This window comes from Vitis riparia, unplaced genomic scaffold (genome assembly GCF_004353265.1).
Source record: "Vitis riparia cultivar Riparia Gloire de Montpellier isolate 1030 unplaced genomic scaffold, EGFV_Vit.rip_1.0 scaffold762_pilon_pilon, whole genome shotgun sequence".
Lineage (NCBI taxonomy): Eukaryota > Viridiplantae > Streptophyta > Magnoliopsida > Vitales > Vitaceae > Vitis > Vitis riparia.
In genome coordinates, this window is record NW_023269773.1 from 59,672 (window position 1) to 74,814 (window position 15,143).

General features: G+C 32.9%; 1 protein-coding gene and 1 pseudogene across 2 annotated transcripts; both read left to right on the forward strand.

The window, feature by feature from the left end:
* Positions 1 to 6,541: 6,541 nt before the first annotated feature.
* LOC117910500 lies at positions 6,542 to 7,983 on the forward strand (annotated as a pseudogene).
* A 1,705-nt stretch (positions 7,984 to 9,688) lies between these two features.
* LOC117910504 (putative disease resistance protein At3g14460) lies at positions 9,689 to 14,796 on the forward strand. 2 transcript variants are annotated; one of them, XM_034824577.1, is made up of 2 exons: positions 9,689 to 10,788; positions 14,555 to 14,796. In XM_034824577.1, exon 1 carries the CDS (start codon positions 9,692 to 9,694, stop codon positions 10,763 to 10,765), a length of 1,074 nt encoding a protein of 357 aa, XP_034680468.1. In that variant the 5' UTR covers positions 9,689 to 9,691; the 3' UTR covers positions 10,766 to 10,788; positions 14,555 to 14,796. The 2 variants fall into 2 exon arrangements, with proteins under 2 accessions (XP_034680468.1, XP_034680469.1); XM_034824578.1 differs by lacking the exon at positions 14,555 to 14,796 and adding an exon at positions 12,044 to 12,131.
* Positions 14,797 to 15,143: the final 347 nt, after the last annotated feature.

The window sequence follows — 15,143 nt, forward strand, 5'->3', positions numbered from 1 at the left end:
TGACAGGATTTCTTGCTACAACTCTCATTAATCTTTCAATGAAAATATTATCAAATATGGAAACCTAGCCTCCTCCCTTGGTCTTCAAAACTTCATTTCTTTAACTTGTAGAGATTGAGGGATGCCTTGTTCTAGTCCTCCTTGCCAAGTGAAAGGTTGTCTTCTAAGTTTTATCAAACTTTGAAATCAAAGATGTTTCAAGGAGAATGATAGAGATTGGCCCCAGATTGCTCGCTTCCCCTAAAATGAGGATACATCATATTTATCTTTCTATTCGATGGCTAGTATTATCTATATTCTACTTTTTATTAACTAACAAAATTATAGAAAAATAATTATTTTCATTTCCCAAATCATTGAACACAAGTTTCTAATGAAATTGGAAACATGCATAATTGATTACATGACAAAATCCATCTTAGGAACAAAAGAAAAATGGAAACCTCAATTTAAAAAGATTAAAGGAAGAACACATGAATAAAGCAAACCACATATAAAGGTTAGACAACTACCAAGGCCCAGACATCTCACTTTTTTTGCTCTTTGTATCTCTATCATAAACCATGAATCATTTTGCTCCACTAAGTGTTTCTCATTCTTCTTCACATCTACACCCTTCCCTAGTGAACCCTCTTGTTCTACCAATGTCTCTCGCTCTTGATCACATCCTTTTTCATCTCTTCCATAACTTGTTCTCTTCATGTCCTAAAATATTTATAAATATATTTGTACTAGCTTGAATTTAATTACAATCACATATAAACTTTGGAAATATTCTATGTAATATTCTTTTCACAAAAAAAAAAAATGGTATATTCTAATTTGGAATTTAAGACATTTCCTAACAATTTTTTATATCTTATAGTTAATAAAATTAACTAATGAAATATCAAATCGACTTTTGTTTTGGCTCTTCTTATGATTATGGTTTGTATGATTCTTACTGATCTCAAGATTAAATTAAAAAGGATAGGTAAGATATCAACCTATTTTTAATTTATTAAACCTAAGTTAACAAAATTAGCCAATTAAATTAGTTTGTCGTCTTTCTCTTTTTATAATTACTATTGCAAAGTTATCAAGATTAATCTAAAGGTTAGGTAAGAGAAATTGTGATTCATTAAATTTTAGTCAATAAAAGTAATCATAGCTTGTCGTCTTCTTGTTTTTATAATTATGGCCAATTTGGTTCTTATCAATATGAAGATTAAATTAAAAGATTAGGTAAAGGGCACCCACTTGCAATTTATTAATCTCAATTTAGTAAAATCAACTTGACTTATCTGTCTTTTTATAATTATGATTGGCAAAGTGCTTGTGAACATCAAGATTAATTTCAAAGATTAGGTAAGGGCACCCACTTGAAATCTAGTAAATCAACTTGACCTATTTGTCTTTTTATAATTATGGTTGGCAAAGTGCTTGTCAACATCAAGATTAATTTAAAAGATTAGGTGGGGGAACTATTTGCAACTTGTTAAATTCTACTAATTTATAAGGTTATTCAAGCAAATCTACTTGTAAAATTTAAAATCAAAATCCACTTCAAAATAATAACGATAAGCTTTTTTTTTTCTTGTTGCATTGAACTTATTGTTAATTAGATTTAAACATAAATAAATCTAATTATTTAACTATTAATTATATTATTAAAAACTAATTAAAATTTAAATATCACTAATTAAATAATATAATATAAAATGTAATTAATTATTTTATATGTAAAATGTAAAATAAAATGTAATTATCTAATTAAAATTATTAAATACTTAAGCATCACCATACCTAAGATTTAAAATAATTTTTTATTTTTATAGGTACAAATAAATACCAAAGGACATTTCAATTTAAATAAATAAATAATTTCATGGAAAATATAGAAGTGAAAATAATATTTATACATTGTAATATTATATTGTAACCTTGTATAATTTATCAATCCAATTTAAATTGATTTTTGAGAAGTCAAAAACTTAAAAGTTGAAGAAAAAGTTCTATGCTTATTTGAGTAGATGTGGAAGCCAAAATTTTTTTGCATCTTATAGAAATTCTATTTTTACTTGAACAAGTTCTTTCATTATTAAACAAAGTTGTGATTAAGGTTTGCTAGTGGTAAAAATGGGATGCATATAACTTGAGATAGATATGAGATTCCTTCTCCGTGAAATTTGAATATTTGAAGTTCATAAAATAACAAGTTCATCGTCCAACCAAAATATATATTATCTATATCTTCAATTTTTATTTAAATTGTTGTGAAAAAAATAAAAACATTTCAATTTTGTTCTAAAAAATAACTTGTTTTAAGAATAAATTCTAAAAATAAATTGTTTTATATTAGAAGTTTGTCAAATGTATATTTCTAAGTGAAAAACCCCATTTTTCATGTTGTTTTCAATAATAGTTTTCGAACAAGACTTTTATTTTATGTTTTTATATCTTCAAATAAAAATTAATCGATTATTAAATCTAAAATTATATAAAGTTTACTGCATATAAATCTTCATAGTTGCATTAAATTACTTCATATAAGCAAAACCATCTAAGTACAAATTTGATGTGAAAACACATTAATTGTCATATTTGTCTTTCTATTTGATGGTTAATATTATCTATATTCTATTTTTTATTAAGTAACAAAATTTAAAAAAAAATTATAGAAAAATAATTATTTTCATTTGCCAAATCGTTTAACACAAGTTTCTAATGAAATTGGAAACGGGCATAATTGATTACATGACAAAATCCATCTTATGACCAAAAGGAAAACCGAAACCTCAATTTAAACATATCAAAGGAAGAATACTAATATTAATAAAGCAAACCACATACAAAGGTTAGACAACTACCAAGACCCAAACATCCCACTTTTCCTGTTCTTTGAATCTCTATCATAAACCATGAATCATTTTGCTTCACTAAATGTTTCTCATTCTTCTTCACATCTACACCCTTCCTTAGTGAACTCTCTTGTTCTATCAGCGTCTCTTGCTCTTGATCACATCTCTTTTTCATATCTTCCATAACTTTTTCTCTTCATATCTAAAAATATTTATAAATATATTTGTATTAACTTCTATTTAATTACAATCACATATAAACTTTGGAAATATTCTATGTAATATTCTTTTCACAAAAGAAAAAAATATATTCTAATTTGGAATTTAAGACACCTCCTAACAAATTTTATATCTTATAGTTAATAAAATTAACTAATTAAATATCAAATCGACTTTTGTTTTGGCACTTCTTATGATTATGGTCTGTATGATTCTTATTGATCTCAAGATTAATTTAAAAAGGATAGGTAAGAGATCAACCTACTTTTAATTTATTAAACCTAAGTTAATAAATGTCACACCCCCGTTTTTTTTTTCAAACATAACAATTGATACTCAATCACAACATAAGTGCTCTTAAACAAAATATGGGGATAGAAAAATTTAAATGCTGAGTTCCTGCTTGATTTTGCACAGAAAGAGAATATGCAAAACCTGTTATAAAGAGTACATCCTGTATTAAACTTTGTAACTAGTAGTTAATAAAATGTGATTCGTTTCACAAAATAAACTTATACTACATTAATTTACATATACCAAAATCCCATGGTTCACTATGGGTAGCCCATACTACAAGTGTACATAACAAATATACATTACATCATTACTTAAAAAAGATTTAGTCTTTAATACAAAAGCAAAGCCTCAAAACACTTTCAATGTGAGCCAACAACATCCAATCAATAGAAAATCAATGCTCAAGCATTATTTCCAGCATAGGTCTTTTGACTTGCATCTAAAGGTGGAAGGGATAAGGTGAGTTCATAACTCAGTAAGAAAGTTTATAACCATCCTAAGCATACCCTTAAAAACCTTGAATTAAACATATAATAGCATGCATGATATACATTTTATAACCATTAACAAATATGTAATCATGTCAAACATGTATGCATGTGTTTGTTGGTTTCATCTTTGCTTTTCCTCATCCATTCTTTCACAACTAATAAACTACTAACCCCCACCAATCTACACATCATATATTAATGCTCCACAAGATACTCAGTCAATATAATAATGACTATTTGGGACATCACTCAAGGGTAAGTCATACCCCGTGTTTTCTGGGACTCATACCCAAGGACAGGACCAACCTCGTGTCTTTAAGGACTAAAACCCAGGGGCAGGACCAACCCCATGGACTAAAACCTAGTGGCAAGACCAACCTCATACACCCATATCGGAGTGTCTTCCTCGAGGGCTTTAGGGATTTTCACCCAAGAACCCATGATCCCACATAAACAATATATCAAAGGATAATGCCTGTAGCATCACATAAACACTTCCCACCAATCAATTCTCTAAATATCATCTATGATTATTCCATATCCTTCTTGCAATGCAACCACATTATGAACCATTTCTACAACATAGAACCATGAATCTTCATACCAATATACATTCCAATATCGTTGTAACATTTCAATACAATAAACCAAGATGCAATGACACATTAAAACATTTTATGAAATCATAAAAATGACATGAAATTCCAATAAATGTTTCCAGGAAAGAAATCAGATACACCATGGAACAACATAAAATTCTCTACCTTACACTGATTTCCCTTTGTGATACTTCTATGTAGGCAATCTTTACATATTACAAGGAACTGAAATAAAACAACATAATTTAGGTTTCTTAACCATAAAAATTTATTCAATTAAAACTTATGAAATTTTCCTTTCTTACTAATTTTTAACAACTTACTATTATTAATTTTTAATTCTCATATTCTCCAATTAATTACCAAAGACTAATTGTTTTGATTTTTTTCCTAAAGCCTAACCCATTAACAAATCCCAGGTGTCTAAATAACCTAATTAATCACGTGTTTACTAATCTATTTTTCAATCAAACCAAACTAAACAAAGATTTATGCTGATCTCACCATTAATAAAATACTTAAGCTAAAACACTTTAATCCTTAATTAATTGTGATTTTTAACTAAAACATGTTTGTAGCTAATTACACTCATCTTTTACACAAATTTTACCATTAATTTGTTTCAACATACTATTAGGAACCAAAATAAACCAAATTACTAAATTAAACAACTTGCTTACCTCAAATCTTCACTTTATTTCTCTAGATCCTCTCTCTAACCCAAGCTGTTACAGGTGAAATGTTGCAAAACGAGCTACAGGCCCTTATAAAGGGGTCTCCATGCAGCTAAGTAGGAGGTGGCAAGCCACATGGCTGCCACCAACCCCAACTTTCCAATTTTGCACTTCAATCATCCAAATTAACCAATATTAAACCTACAATTGCCCATTAGTCCTTTAGGTTTTCATAACTCTAATCAGCCCCTAAGAACCTAATAAGCATGCTTAAGTTATTAACTAATCCCACTTAACCTTAATCAAAGTTTAATTCATAATTAAACAAGATTAGCACTAAACTAGTTTTAACATCTAATTAAGCATGTTTAAAGTAAGTACTAAGATAATCATTATTGCCTATTTAATTCATTAGTACTAGGTATTACATCCTTTTCCCCTAACAAAAATTTGGTCCTCAAAATTTAAAGAAGCGAACCTGTAAAGAGTTCCAAGTACTTGTTTCTCATATTTGATTCCAAATCCCATGTATCTTCTTCCACTCCATGATGATTCCATAACACTTTCATTAGAGGTATGGTTTTGGTTCGTAGTACTTGCTCTTTCTTTTCTAAAATCTCTCTCGGCCCTTCCTCATACATTACATCTTCTTGCAAATTCAAATCATGTCAATCTAGTACATGTGTGGTATCAGGCTCATACTTCCGCAACATGGAGACATGAAACGTATCATGTTGGTAAGGCTAATTTGTATGCTACCTCTCTGACCTTTTGAAGGATTTTAAAGGGCCCAATATATCTTGGAGCAAGCTTTCCCCTTTTACCAAATCGAAATACGCCTCTCTGAGGTGTTACACGTAAAAACACGTGATCTCCTATTTGGAACTCTAGGGGTCTCCTTCTATGATCAGCATAACATTTTTTACTAAAAAAAAAAAAAACCTTTATTAATTAGGAATTTGGTATACATTCCAACATTATATATATATATATTATTATTTATTATTTATTTATCTATTTTGAAACTAAGTTGTAGAGGTGAATATAATTGAGTATCATAAGCTAGGATGCTTTTAAGTTCAAGCTATTATAAATAACAATCATTGTCATTGACAACTTTGCCTAATAGTGTAATATGCATATAAGATTAGAATAAATAAGAAAAAAAATGTTACAAATCAGAAATTAAAAAATATCACATTTTATTTAGCTTTCTTACAATGAAATGAAACATATTGATGCAACAAAAACAATATATTTTATGAATTTTAATAAAAATTTCTTCATAGTTTTGATTGGTATGAAAGAAATATCATGCAAAAAAAAAATAAAAAATAAAAGACCGCCTTCTTTCTGCTTCACTTTTTTACCCACTCCTCGATTTGCTCTCTCTCTCTGTGCAAACAAAGTACAAACCAACCATGGAAGCTGTGGGAGAGGCTCTTCTTTCTGCTGCCATCGGCCTGTTGTTTGACCAGTTGGCCTCCACTGAATTACTCGACTTTGCACGCCAACAATGGGTGTACTCTGATCTCAAGAAATATGAGATAGAATTGTCGGATATTCGTGAAGAGCTTAATGACGCGGAGGACAAGCAGATCACGGATCACTCTGTGAAAGAGTGGCTGGGCAATCTGAAAGATTTGGCTTATGATATGGAGGACATCTTGGACGAGTTCGCCTACGAAGCTTTGCAACGGGAGCTCACGGCCAAAGAAGCTGATCATCAAGGCAGGCCGAGCAAGGTACACAAGCTCATCTCCACTTGTCTTGGCATTTTCAATCCTACTGAGGTTATGCGTTATATTAAAATGAGGTCCAAGGTGTGGGAAATCACTCGCCGCTTACAAGATATTTCGGCTCAAAAATCTGAGCTTCGTCTAGAAAAGGTGGCTGCGATAACCAACTTTGCTTGGGGAAGGCCAGTCACTGCATCTCTAGTCTATGAACCCACTAAAACCAATTTTTCTGTGGTTTCCATTGTGGCCATGGGTGGGATGGGCAAGACCACACTGGCAAGACTGGTGTACAATGACGATGAGACCATAACCAAGCATTTTGATAAAAAAGCCTGGGTTTGTGTCTCAGATCAGTTCGATGCAGTGAGAATAACAAAGACGATTCTCAACTCGGTGACTAATTCTCAAAGCAGTGATTCACAAGACTTGCATCAAATTCAAGAAAATTTGAGGAAGGAATTGAAGGGAAAAAATTTCTGATAGTTTTGGATGATTTGTGGAATGATGATTACTTTGAGTTGGACAGGCTATGCTCCCCTTTCTGGGTGGGAGCACAGGGAAGCAAAATTCTAGTCACAACTCGCAATAATGATGTTGCAAACAAGATGAGAGGACACAAGAACTTACATGAGCTCAAACAGTTACCTTATGATGATTGTTTGAAGATATTTCAAACACAAGCTTTTGAACATATGAATATCGATGAGCACCCAAATTTGGAATCAATTGGCAGGAGAATTGTAGACAAGTGTGGAGGTTCGCCCTTAGCAGCAAGAGCCCTTGGTGGCCTTTTGCACTCTGAACTACGTGGATGTGAATGGGAAAGAGTATTGTACAGCAAAGTATGGGATTTCACAGACAAGGAATGTGACATCATCCCTGCCTTGAGATTGAGCTACAATCATCTGTCGTCACATTTAAAGAGGTGTTTTACTTATTGCGCAATTTTTCCCCAGGATTATGAGTTTACAAAGCAAGGGTTAATCTTCATGTGGATGGCGGAGGGGTTAATTCAACAATCAAAAGATAATAGGAAAATTGAAGATCTTGGTGATAAGTATTTTGATGAGCTACTGTCAAGGTCATTTTTTGATCGTCGAGTAGCAATAGATCACGATTCGTGATGCATGACCTTGTCCATGCTCTAGCTAAATATGTTGCTGGAGATACATGCTTGCATTTGGATGATGAGTTCAAAAATAATTTGCAACATCTCATTCCTAAAAGTACTCGCCATTCATCATTTATTCGTGATGATTATGATACATTTAAAAGTTTGAAAGGTTTCATAAGAAGGAGCATTTGCGCACATTCATAGTTATATCAACACCAAGATTTATCGATACTCAATTCATCAGTAATAAGGTGCTTCGACAATTGATACCAAGATTAGGACACCTAAGGGTGCTCTCCTTGAGTGGTTACCGATAAATGAGATACCAAATGAATTTGGTAATTTAAAACTTCTAAGGTATCTGAATTTGTCTAAAAGCAACATTAAATGTTTACCTGATTCAATAGGCGGTCTTTGCAATTTACAAACATTGATATTATCATGATGTAATCAGCTTACCAGGTTGCCTATTAGCATTGGGAATCTAATTAACCTTTGACATCTTGATGTTGAAGGTAGCAGTCGATTAAAAGAAATGCCTTCACAAATTGTCAAATTAAAAAAATTGCAAATATTGTCTAATTTCATGGTGGACAAAAACAATGGTTTGAATATCAAAAAGTTGAGAGAAATGTCAAATCTTGGAGGTGAACTCCGTATTTCAAATTTGGAAAATGTGGTGAATGTTCAAGATGTAAAGGATGCAGGTCTAAAATTAAAGGATAAACTTGAAAGATTGACACTAATGTTGAGTTTTGGTTTGGATGGTTCAGGGAATGAAATGGATCAAATGAATGTCCTTGACTATCTAAAACCTCCATCGAATTTGAATGAACCAGAATTTTTAGATATGGTGTCCAAAATTCCCATATTGGATAAAGAATGGCTCATTCTTTAAAATGGTGAATCTACGTCTCTTAGATGGCAAAAAGTGCACATCTTTACCACGCTTGGGGCAGTTATCATCTCTCAAACAGTTGTTGATTTCTGGAAATGGAGTAACAAATGTGGGTACAGAGTTTTATGGGAGACATGTTTTTCTGTAGAAAGTTTTTCCCATCACTAGAGTCTCTATCTTTTGAAAATATGTCAGGATGGGAGTATTGGGAGGATTGGTCTTCCCCTACAAAGTCCTTATTCCCTTGCCTTCGTGAGCTTACAATTTTGTCTTGCCCTAAATTGATTAAGAAATTACCCACTTACCTACCTTCTTTAACAAAGCTCTTTGTTGGAACTGTCGAAAACTGGAGTTTACACTTCTAAGGCTACCATCTCTCAAGAAATTAACAGTCGATGAATGTAATGAGACGGTCTTGAGAAGTGGAATTGAACTCACCTCACTCACTGAGTTAAGAGTTTCTGGGATTTTAGAGCTTATCAAATTGCAACAAGGATTTGTGCGGTCATTGGGAGGGCTTCAGGCTTTGAAATTCTCAGAATGTGAAGAACTCACGTGTTTGTGGGAGGATGGGTTTGAATCGGAAAGCCTTCATTGCCATCAACTTGTACCATCGGGATGCAATCTTCGTTCTTTGAAAATAAGTAGCTGTGATAAACTGGAGAGGCTTCCAAATGGATGGCAGAGTCTAACATGCCTGGAAGAATTGAAAATCAAGTATTGTCCAAAACTGGTGTCATTTCCAGAGGTAGGTTTCCCACCAAAGCTGAGAAGTCTTATTCTTCGAAATTGTGAAGGTCTCAAGTGTTTACCTGATGGGATGATGCGAAATAGTAACGGCAGCAGCAACTCATGCGTCCTTGAATCCTTGGAAATAACGCAGTGTTCATCTCTCATTTGCTTTCCAAAAGGGCAATTACCTACCACCCTTAAGAAACTAATCATAGGGGAGTGTGAAAATCTAATGTCTCTTCCAGAAGGAATGATGCACTGCAATTCCATCGCCACCACCAGCACCATGGACATGTGTGCCCTTGAATTCTTAAGTCTAAATATGTGTCCCTCTTTGATTGGTTTTCCGAGAGGTAGGTTACCCATCACTCTCAAGGAACTCTACATAAGTGATTGTGAAAAGCTGGAGTCTCTACCAGAGGGATTAATGCACTACGATTCCACAAATGTTGCTGCTCTTCAAAGCCTGGCTATCTCTCATTGTTCATCTCTCACATCCTTCCCAAGAGGCAAGTTTCCCTCCACCCTTAAGGGACTTAACATTTGGGATTGTGAACACCTCGAGTCAATTTCAGAGGAGATGTTTCACTCTACTAATAATTCATTTCAATCATTAAGCATCGGGAGGTATCCTAATCTCAGAGCCCTACCAAATTGCCTTTACAACCTCACAGATCTATATATTGCAAATAATAAAAATTTGAAATTATTGCCTCTGATAAAAAACCTCACTTGTCTTACATCGTTTTTTATCTCTCACTGTGAGAATATCAAGACCCCCTTATCCCAATGGGGCCTTTCTAGACTCACCTCTCTTGAAAACCTCTCAATTGAAGGCATGTTTCCATATGCAACTTCCTTTTCAGATGACCCCCACTTGATTATTCTTCCTACAACTCTTACCTCCCTTCACATTTCTCAAATCCATAATCTGGAATCCTTAGCCTCCCTATCTCTCCAAACCCTCACCTCGCTTAGAAGCCTGGTGATCTTCAACTGCCCTAAGCTCCAGTGGATTTTGCCAAGGGAAGGACTGGTGCCTGATTCCCTGTCAGAACTACGGATTTGGGGGTGTCCACATCTAAAACAAAGGTACTCAGAGGAGGAAGGACATGATTGGCCCAAGATTGCCGATATCCCCCGTGTGGAGATACATGACTAATCCATCTCTGAGCAATAAAACAGGTATTACATCTCATTCCCAACATCTTTCTTCATCTTTCTCTCCTCAACATCACTTTCAATTTCTTTTACCTACTATTGCAATTTTTTAATTGGACTTAATTTTTTGCTAACATTTTCAACTAGAAAGCAGATCTTGACATGGCTTCCGGCTTGGTATTTTCTCAGTGTCTAATTTTCTCTATAATCTGTCATAATTCGAAATTAGCATTATTACTTCTATCTTGCTAGATGCAATAAATAAGATTTTAATCCAACAATTTCAATATCTAATGTATCAAGACCTTTAAATTTCTTTTATATAGAGGCTATACTAGAGGAAGTTCTAGTTTATAAACTTGGTTGGGTTTACTACTTAGATAACATCATCATTCCACTTATTCTAGTTCTAATGAGGTCATCATAATGAAGCTGAATATACTAGTATTGCAAAGTTTTATCAATTCATTCTCAATGATGGAAGTGACTTACATCCTACATCTTATAATCTGAGACATAAAATGGTTTCTAGAGGAGCTATTAGGATTTATTTTTTTTATTTTTTATTTTTGGCTGATAGAATGGAATTTGGGTTTTATGTTGAAGACTCAAAACATGCAGTGAATGGAGTTAGTGCTTGTTGATTGCAATCCAAATGAATTCTAATAGGAAACAACAACTTGTATCTATCTTGATTCCTAGAAATCTTGAGATGTCCAAGTCTCATTTGCTTTTCCACTAGATGAACTACATACCATATTTAAGCATCTACGTGTTCATGATTGTTCAATTATGTAGTCTATAGCTAGTTGAATTATGCACAATGACAACAATAGCCATAGGAATTATCTTCTTGAATCATTGGAAATCGAGGGATTTCCACCTTTCACATCCTTTCAAAGATATAAGTCATCCACTTCCTTTAAGGCAAGATAATAATATTTTGGTACAAGCAAATGGGGCCAATTAAGAATAGAAATTACAAGGAAAATGTCATTTGAAGTCTTTCATAGTAGGTCAATTCCTTAATGATTGATGCTTATTTGGATTTAATCTTTCTTAGCTCAGCCGATTTTAACTCATTTATTAGAATTACTTTATTGTCTAACCATCAAATCCTTGTGAAGTTTTTAATGATATTCTTAAATTTTAGGGTCATTCTCTTTGTGCTAAATCAAGCATGCTCATTCACTTTATATAAATCTTATCTTCTTAGACATTAACTTTAGATTTTTGTTTTAATGATTTTTTTTTTTGTACATGTAGTATGCTCAAATAGGTTGCACATCCTGTTGGAGCAGCAATGTCAAAGAAGATGTACATTATACGAATATTTGAAGAGAAGCATCTGAATTTGGAAACTACTAGTGTGCCGGCTCTACAACCTCAAAATTCTTCACATAAGAAAATGTGGATCTCAAGTCCCTACCTCATCAGATTCAAAGTCTCACATCTTTTCAACAGCTTTGTGTTGCACATTGTTTAGGTTCTGGAGTTCTTTGAGAAAGCAATTTCATGAATACACTTGCAAGAGTATTAAGACCCCTTATCTTTGTGGAGCCTCCAAAGATTCACTTCTCCAAAAACTCAGTTCATTCATTTTATATTGCGCATTGTTAAATGCAATTTCCTTTTGACAATATTTCTTGCTACAACTCATTGATATTTCAATGAAAATTTTGTCAAATCTGGAATCCCTAGCCCTTTCCTTGGTCTTCAAAACTTCATCTCTTTTAACTTGTAGAGATTGAGGGGTGCCCTGTTCTAGCCCTCTTTACCAAGTGAAAGGTTGTCTTTTGAGTTTTATCGAATCTCTAAATCAAAGATGTTTCAAGGAGATTGCCCGCTTCCCTTAAAGTGAGGATAGATCATAAACTCATTTTTGAACCGTAATAATTCAAATTGCAAAAACAGGTGCAGAGCCAATTCAACCCTATCCTATCCTTACATTCATTAAGGTAAATCTTATTCTCAACACACATTTATACTCTTTTATCTGCACAGTACCTTGTCAACTTCTCATATTGATGTTGTTTTCTACTAGTGGCTTAACTATTTGTGAAAGTCTCCCTGGAGTTGTGTTGAAAGTTTGACTAGGAAGCGGGTTTTGAGTACAACAATTACAAACTTATGGGTGAGTATTTTGTTTCTTGTCGATCTTTCCCATGGTTCAATGTTAGCATCTCGAGTTCTACATGTGATGAATCTTGGTAATTTTCTTTTAGGTGCTCTTTGAGTAGTCTTAGTTGGAGATTTGACATGCAGGCATGGATAAAAATGTCAAGGGAGGGTGTTATTTGACAACAGTTACAAATTGGCATGGATGTCTTCATTTCAATTATTCATCTTTTTGGTACCTTTCTAATGGATTTAAATACAATTTCTAATTTCAATGTATAATGCACAAAGTTTACCTTAATAAGTGCACTTTATGTCAAAATATCTATCTTCCGTAATCAAGGAAATAATAGATTTTTCTTTGAGAAAGATAATGAAAGTTTTTTTATTGTATAATTATTTATGATCTGAGTCATTTCTTTCAGGTTTTCACATTGTCAAAAGGAAGGATTCAATTTGTTGTATGTTTAATGCTCTTATTGTGTTGACAAAATGAGATTTGGATTTCACATTGGAGACCACAAGTTTGGATTGAATGCAAGTAACACCTCTTTATTTATTTCATAGATGATTAAAAAAAATAAGTAGCAAGTGCATGTGTGTCTAACTTCCATTTATTTATTCTACAGTTTATACAACACACCATGTTCTTATGTCTCTTGGAAAGTTAAGAACCTTGTTTGAAATTTGGTATGCCTTCCATGCTGAGAAGTCTCGTACTCCGTGATTGTGGTGGTTCTAATAACAACTTGCATCTGTATTGATCCATGGAGAACTCAAGACAACATCTAGCTTTTAGTGTCTTTCAAATTAGTGGATTTCGTATTAATTTCTCAATCAATGTACAATGTGTTTTTCATGGAACACTGCTAAATAATTTTGTATTTCTTTTTTTTTTTGTCTATAAATCATTAATAAATTTTGATTGCAAACAATTGTCAAGATTCATTAGCATCAACTTTATCCAACATACAAGTTTTTAGGTAAGTGATAAACATTGAAATTTTTCTATTTTGTTTGGTTTGAAATCTCTTCAATTTTAAACTAACATATTGCTATTTGTTTGCAACATGTTATATTTGTAGAAAATTTTCTTATCAAGATTTATATTGAATAATGTTTAAGGTGAAGGAGACTTTTTGGCATGTCTGCTATCTTGAGTTGTGCAAGTAGAGGCTCAAAGAGCACAAACTCTTATGACTGGAAGAAAGACAATTGAGCTCTCATTCTATGATAAGTTGTGAGCATTGTATGGTATTCTTTGAATTGCACATAGCCTTATTTAGCTTTCGAATACTTAATGCAATTGTGCATGAACATAAACTAAACTCATACTTGACACAATTGTGAGTTATATGGTATTCGTTTATTTTTTTTTTTTATGCATGGTCAAAAAATGCACTCTTGGTACTTTGAACTTTAACTTTAATACCTAAGGAACATTTGGTTATTGCAATACCTAATGCTTTTTGGAAGCTGGTTAGGGTATTCATGGGTGAAAAAATCTTTGTTTTTATTTTTTATTTATTGATTTTAAGTAGATTCATGACCTTCATCAATTCCTTATATACTCCTAATATTATAAAGCTTACTTGTTTTCCCAAATTGCATATCCTATGATAGAAGTGAAAGCATTAAAGATTGTTAATTTAAAGAAATAATCTATTTGCAGCTGGAGATTGGAGATAAGATTACAACATGATCTCATGTCCTTGGTAATTTGTAGATTGAGGGTTTTCGCAAGGCTTTGCCCCCAATACCAGTAAAAGAAGAAGAGTTGCCAGGTAATTTGTACTAACATTAGTACCTTGTATCTCTAGTTTCATAGAGAGTTGATAATTGAATTGGTGCTCAACATGTGGTCTTTGTCCCAAGATAGGTGTGTTATCCATGCCGAGTAAATGCCCTATTCAAATTATAAGGCATTGGATTCCTTAATGATTGGAATGATCTCTGGAATTCTTGCCCATTTCTAAATGTCATGTCACATCTTTCCAACAGGTCAGCTTCCTTGTGCTCTAAATTATGGAGATCACAAGTTACTAAAATTTGTGGTCTTCATTAGAGAAGGATTGTTCGATGCTCTCACTACTGGCTACATCTTTTGCCTTTGAACGACATATCTTTCAATCCCCTCTGGTGAGAAAAGAATAAAGAACATAAACAAGTTATCCCATGATGACTCACATTCCTAAGGTTCTAGTTGATGATGTACCTTCCTGAGATTGAAGAGTGAGAAATGTCAAAGACATCCCTTATTT